General features: G+C 35.5%; 1 protein-coding gene across 1 annotated transcript; it reads left to right on the forward strand.

Moving 5' to 3' along the window:
* Window positions 1-1409: 1409 nt before the first annotated feature.
* LOC140675856 (uncharacterized) lies at window positions 1410-5228 on the forward strand. The gene is made up of 5 exons (XM_072910493.1): window positions 1410-2499; window positions 2566-3135; window positions 3424-3645; window positions 4000-4667; window positions 4806-5228. The coding sequence occupies exons 1-5, from the start codon at window positions 1410-1412 to the stop codon at window positions 5226-5228; spliced, it is 2973 nt and encodes a 990-aa protein (XP_072766594.1).
* The last annotated feature ends 2383 nt before the right edge of the window (window positions 5229-7611 follow it).

A 7611-nucleotide genomic window follows, 5' to 3' on the forward strand; every position in this document is an offset into this window, starting at 1 on the left:
ACACACGAGGCAAAATCGTACAGACCCTCAGCAAGGATATATTAACGAGACGAAGTAAGCATTTGAATCTGCACATTACGGAACGGCAGACGATACAAGACGTGTGTCGCATGAGGCGAAACATCAGTAACCCGCAGCGTAACGAAGCAGCAACGGTCGAGCTTTCAAGGATACAGCGATTGCGAGCAGCCCGGATTTAAGAGAGAAGCAGACATCATAGGCACGGATCTCCATTCATACAGAAAAACGTGTCAAAACGAGTATATATTTATTTGTAATCGCAATCTTATAATCAATAATACAGATAACATTTTACATAATATTAGTATTCCGAAGCGTTAGCGTCATATTATTAGCAATTCGAGCGTCAACAAATATATCGGGTGTTCAAATAAAATGGCGGAATTAGAGGTATTGAAAAATAAACGAAAGACATTAAAGGCATCCTGCACTCGTACAAGAACGTACGTTGAATCACTCGGTGATGAGTTAAATGATGAAGTGGTCGCTCAATTAAAGATTCGTAAAGAAAAATTAGAAGAATATTGGCATACATATGATGATATTTAGATGCAAATTGAGTCATTAGATGTTAATTTAGATGTCGATGATCGTGGAAATTTCGAAACCGCGTATTTTAATTTAATAGCACGAATGCAAAGTTTGTTAGACAATGCTTCCGCAGCGAAGGCGAGTTTAACACAAGCGAATGCAGGAGTCTCAAATGTCAATCAATCACAACAAGCGCTCAATAATTCAAATGTAAGATTGCCCAAGCTAAATTTACCTTTGTTTGCTGGAAAATATCAAGAATGGACACCCTTTTCATAAATATTTAATACTATAATTGTTAAGAATACTAGATTAACAAGCATAGAGAAATTTCAATATTTAAAATCGTCATTATCCGGAGATGCAGCCAATGCAATTAAGTCGATTGAACTGAAGCGAATTTTGAAGTAGCTTGAAAATTGTTAGAAAGGCGTTATGATAAAATGATTGTACGTGTAATTGTACAATCGCATATTCAATCAATTTGAGAGATTCCGCAAATGAGAAAGGAAAATTATTCTGAGTTGCAACAATTGTTAAATGTAACGAATAGGCTTATCAACACATTAAAGGCTCTCAAAAGGCCAGTGGATAGCTGGGATGACTTAATAATTCACATTTTAGCACATAAGCTTGATCCTATAACCTAACATTTTGTAACTGGGAGGATACACTGACAGGTAATGAATTACCAAAACTCGAAGCATTAACGGATTTCCTGACAAAGAAGTGCGAAACTTTAGAATCAATAAGTACAAAGGAGAATATAACTTCACATTCCGTTAAATCAAATCTATCAAATTCACGCAAATCTGTTCATTGCGCAGCAACGGTGAAATCAAAATGCAGCTACTGTGATGGGGATCACCCCATTTACTTTTCGTCAATTGTTCACCAAACTGCCAACAAATCAACGAATCGACGAGATAAAAAAGAGAAAGCTATGCATCAACTGCATGAAATCCAAGTCTCATCAAGCGAAACGATGTACATCCAACAATTGCAAGACATGCGGATTGAAGCACAACACTCTACTGCATAGAGATAAGCAGGATGTCGAGGAGCATTCTAACACTAAGGATTCCACACTCAGAGAAACGCAATCGGCAAAACATACAACGGAATCGACATTGGTAACCCACAGCTTAAGTTCAAGTGATAAAAATTACGTATTATTATCCACTGCTTTAATTAATGCGTTTGATAAGGATGATAACAAATTACAATGTAGAGTCTTACTTGACAGCGGATCTCAAGCAAATTTAGTCACACGAGATTTTGTATCAAATTTACGAATTAACACCAAACAATCGAACATGTCCATTGTCTGTATCAATCAAATAACAACTTCTTCTAATGAATCAATGACAATCAAAATCGGATCGCGTTACAATAAATTTCAAACTACAATCGAATGTTTGGTAACGGATAAAATCACTGATGTGCTTCCGTCGTTTCATATAAGCAAAAGCAAGATCAATATACCGAAAAATTTGCAACTCGCAGATCCGCAATTCAATGCACTATCACAAGTACAGATGCTAATAGGCTCAGATCTGTTTTGGCGTTTGGTATGTCTAGGACAAATTAAATCTTCATTCCATGGTCCTACCATACAGAAGGCGCAGTTTGGATGGGTAATTGCAGGAGCTATCAATAACGAGTTTCAACAGCATAAGGGCTTTAGACACGTACAAGTAAATAATGTCATGATAATCCATGGCGGTTCAGATGCAGATCTTGATCACGCATTAACAAGATTTTGGCAACTTGAGAGCTATTTTTCACGTCAGAATCCCATGACGCCTGCAGAATGCGAATGTGAAGAGCAATTCTTGCACACCGTCAAACGAAATAACGAAGGTCATTTCATAGTGACGCTCCCAATAAGGGACGGCGGATTAACATTGCTTGGTGAATCTCAGCATAGTGCCTTGACGAGATTTAGTAAGCTGGAAAAGCGTTTTAAATAGAATGATAAGTTAAAACATGATTATTTCAATTTTATGCGAGAATACATCGACCTGAAACATATGCAAGTTGTGGATCAACAAGGAGATAATAATACAATGGTGGAATTTTATTTGCCTCATCATGCGGTCCTAAAAGAGTCGAGTACAACTACAAAACTCAGAGTAGTTTTCGATGCTTCTGCAAAATCGGACTCAGGAGTTTCACTGAATGATATTTTATTAATAAGACCTATAGTACAATCAGATCTGATATCTGTACTATTAAAATTCCGCATGTTCAAATATGTATTCACTGCTGATATCACCAAAATGTACAGGCAAATTTTAGTGGATGGCAACCAAACTTCATTAGAACGTATTTTTTGGAAAGAAAGGGACAACGAACCCATTAAAGCATATGAGCTGAAGTCACTGACTTACGGAACCGCGTCAGCATCTTATATCGCGACACGATGTCTTAAATATCTGGCAGAAAGCAATCAGCATCGATTTCCAGTTGGATCAGAGGCGATAATCAATGACTTCTACATGGATAATCTCTTGACAGGAGCAGACTCCATCGAAGAAGCTATTATAAAGAGAGATCAAATTATTTCCATACTGGAATCGGGTCAGTTTGCGCTAAGCAAATGGTCAGCTAACCATCCTCAATTATTAAAACATCTACCACAAATTTCCTTGTCCTAAAATAATAATACAATCATCGACAAAAATGCACAATCACGAATACTTGGAATGCAATGGAATTCATCGGAAGATTCATTTCAATTCACAATTGATATCAAACCAACAACCTGTAAAGTAACAAAAAGAAGCATCTTATCCGAAATATCGCAATTATTTGATCCATTAGAACTTTTAGGCCTTGTTATATTAGTGGCAAAACTTCTAATTTAAGAATTATGGAAGAGTCAAATAAATTGGGACTCGTCAGTTCTCATGCACATACACACACAGTGGATGCAGTTCAGAACGCAATTAAACGACATAAATAAAATAAAAATTAATCGGTTCATCTTTTCCGGATCTGAAGTAAACAAATTACAACTCCACGGATTTGCGGATGCCAGTCAAGCGGCTTATGGTGCATGCTGTTACATTAGAGCACGTGATGAGAAAGGTATTTATAAAACAACTCTATTGATCTCGAAATCAAGAGTAATGAAGACAATATCACTTCCGCGCCTAGAACTTTGTGCAGCATTACTATTAGCGCAATTACAAGAGAAAGTTATTAAAGCACTCGGTTTATCAGAGATAAAAACATTTTTATGGACTGACTCAACAATAGTACTGTCATGGATCAAAGCTTGGTCTCATAAATGAACATTTGTCGCTAACCGTGTTGGCAAAATTCAGCAATTAACGAAGATACAAGATTGGAGGCACATTGATACCAAGTCGAATCCTGCCGATATAATTTCGAGAGGGGGGAGACTCCCTGAATTAATTCAATCATCTATTTGGTGAGAAGGCCCTGAGTGGCTGCAACTACATGAAGATCAATGGCCCAAGTCACAAGCACAATATTCTGTCGTGGTTTCAGAACAAGTAACAAAGACATTCGTCATCAAGCAAGAATGTGCAATATTAAACACACTAATTGCTAAATATTCTAAATTGCCAAAATTAGTTCGAGTATTAGCATATGTTTTTTGTTACATTAACAATTGTAAGCCAACTGTTAAAAAAAGAGTCGCATTGTTAACATCCAAAGAATACGAATATTCGTTGCGATTTATATGTAAATTCGTACAACAACAGCAATTTGGTAATGACATAAAAGAAATAAAAAAATCGAAATTTGCATCCAATAGTAAGTTATCGTCATTAAATCCATTCATCGATGATGAAGGTATGCTGCAAGTGGGTGGCAGATTGAAGCATACAGAATTAGCATATGACGCAAAATATTCTATATTGTTACCAAAAGATCATACAATTACAAGACTCATTATTCATAATGAGCATATTAAGAATATACATTGCGGAATACAAGCAACAATTTATGCTGTTAGAAATAAATTTTGGCCTATAGCTGCGAAAACTACTACACGGGATATTATAAAAAAATGTGTAACATGTTGGAAAAATAAGCCAATTACTTCCGAAAACATCATGAGCGATCTTCTGAGCACAAGAGTAAAAGGTTAGGTTTCACGTCCATTTACTCACTGCGGAGTAGATTTTGGAGGTCCGTTCCTCATTCGAAAGCATAAGAGGCGTAACGCTAAATTAATTAAGGCCTACATTTGTATTTTCGTATGTTTTGCGGTAAAGGCCGTGCACATAGAGCTAGTTGCTGATTTAACAACCGAATCATTTTTAAGTGCCTTTAAGAGATTTGTTGCACGCAGAGGCAAAGTCGTTTGTATGTATTCGAATAACGGCACTAATTTCATAGGAGCGGCTAAAGAGCTTAACGAACTATATGAATTGTTCACTAAAAAGCAAACACAGCTCAAATTAAGCGAATTTTTTGTCGAGCACAGAATAGAATGGCGTACCATTCCTCCGAATGCGCCTCATTTTGGAGGCATTTGGGAGGCGGCTATCAAGTCCGCAAAGTATCACATGAAAAGAGTTATTGGCGATGCTGCATTAAACTACGATGAAATGTCAACATTGTTTGCGGAAATTGAAGCGATTTTAAATTCGCGTCTCATTAGTCAACTATCAAGCGACCCAAATGATATCCGTTAACGCCTGGTCATTTTTTAATTGGTGATGCGTTAAACAGTTGTATATCCAGACATAGGTCTTATTAAAATAAATCGTCTTTCACGTTGGCAAAGAGTCGAGCAATTAAGACAACACTTCTGGAAAAGATGGAGTCTTGAATATCTTAATCAGTTGCAAGCTCGATCAAAATGGAAACTCAATAAGGATGAGAATCTTAAACCTGGACAAGTAGTTTTAATTCAAAAATCAGGTTTAGCACCTTTTTAATGATTACTTGGCCGTGTAAATGAGGTTAATAGAAGTAGTGATGGCATCGTTCGTTCAGCAACGATTAAGGCTCCTGAGTAGTCACCGCGGCCATATTGAAATCGTGACGTCACAAGCGAGAAATAGCGAGAAATGACACCCTAATTTATGTTGCGACTGACATGTAAATAAAAACATATTTCAACGAAATAATACTACCAATCTCTTCAGCACACTTGTAAAAATGGACGGCTAGTAATCCTTTCTCCTGACAATTGATAAATAACTGTAAATTGAGTCCGAAATGAACCCTTGAAATGCGGAAAAACACGCGATTTGACAGCTGTTGAAAGGAGAGGAAAATGTTACTTTACACAGTTTTTCCTTATACAGCTTGGCAGCCGTCCATTTTCACAAGTTTCATAAATACGTTGCACATCACAACACTAGCAAAAAGCAAATAATTACGACGTAGGTTGCAACATAAATTGGGCTGTCATTTCTCGCTTCTGACATATTTCCCAAAAGAGAAAAAGAGACAGAACTATATGTCGCCACCGTCGACATCGAAGTTCCGCAGCGAGTACTCAGAAACCTTAAGACAAATAATGGTTTGATTGTTCGACCCTTGACCAAATTATTTATACTGCCTGTAGATTCATAAATTTTCATTTATATTGCGTTCGTATCATTATTATTATAGTTAATAAATCAATAGATATAAGGTATATAAGCAACAATAAGCAGTTTGATTTACGTAGCATTTAATCTATTGAAGCCCAAGGCCTTCAAAGGGGGGGCGGTGTATAGTTTTTACTTTGTCTATTTTTGAAACAATATGTAGTTTGTTTTTCGCTCGCGCTGCGCGCTATACACTATACGCTCGTTCGTGCATTATCGGGCGCTTCCGAAATCCTTCGTGTACCGCTCGAGCTCACACGACTGCGACGTCCGCCATTAGGCATTATTATTACTAATACGATTCTTGTACGATAAAGAGCGCCTCTCGAATAAAGTTTAAGTTGTTCATTACTGACAGTTTGCTTATTCAACTCAGTGATTAAGCCATCGTAAATAAGCAGATGCTAAACAAAAACAGCATCTCGAATTGCGATAAATATTATAAGATTGCAAAAACGATACAAATACAAACTATAATAGCAGTAGTAGATTGAAATATATAAATAACTTTTTAAGGCATAAAGGTCGACGAACATTATAATAAAAATAGAAAAAATAGTTATATTTATTTACTTTATAAATTTGTATATTCTTAGATTAAGATTTCATTAATACGTTTTCTTCGTACGACGAAATTCGATTGGTTATTAAATAAAATTTTACAGATAATTTTATCTGGTAGCCTAATCAACATATATATATAAAATTTTTGTCGTACAAAAACACATCACTGAAAAATCTTAGCTTTACATTTATATAAAGAAAATAAAATTGGTACACTTACTTTATAAAGAATCGAAACAGTTTGTACGACTTAGATATTCTAATAAAACATATGGAAAACGAGTGAATTTTATATCCACAAATTCCTAACACGAATATAAAATGATGAATAGCGAAATCACGTATAAAAAAATTAATATTTGTACAAGAAATCGTACACACACAATATACTTCAATTCAGAATACTCATATGACATCTCAGTTCACTTTGCACGAATATTATATAATCGCAAATAAATTGCGTACTCTTATAATAGTTCGGAAACACTACTGCGTTGTAGATTTTACGTTGTATGCATGTATTCTGCCTGCGCAGAATCTAACACGTAAGACGCAAGAAGACAAAGGAGAACTGATACAAGCAGATATAACTGTCATATTCTGTTAGGCCAATGAACCCAATGCATTGAATAAATAAAATGTTGCATTGAATATTTCACTTGTTAATTACGACTTTTTATGTTAATATATTTGTAAGGATCCGATGAATAATTTACTTAAACCTTTATTTTTTACAATTCTTTATTCACGTACATGTCAAGCGTAAAACTCGAACTGCTGTTATCTCGCGCTTCCTTTGTCGATCTCACTTAGATACCAGGCCTGTACTTATAATAAATTATAAATATATATATCTATTTATTTATTTATTTTACACATTTAATGTAACTATTTTGAAGTGTAAATTAATACA

Source organism: Anoplolepis gracilipes, unplaced genomic scaffold, assembly GCF_047496725.1.
Source record: "Anoplolepis gracilipes unplaced genomic scaffold, ASM4749672v1 Contig21, whole genome shotgun sequence".
In the NCBI taxonomy this organism is placed as follows: domain Eukaryota; kingdom Metazoa; phylum Arthropoda; class Insecta; order Hymenoptera; family Formicidae; genus Anoplolepis; species Anoplolepis gracilipes.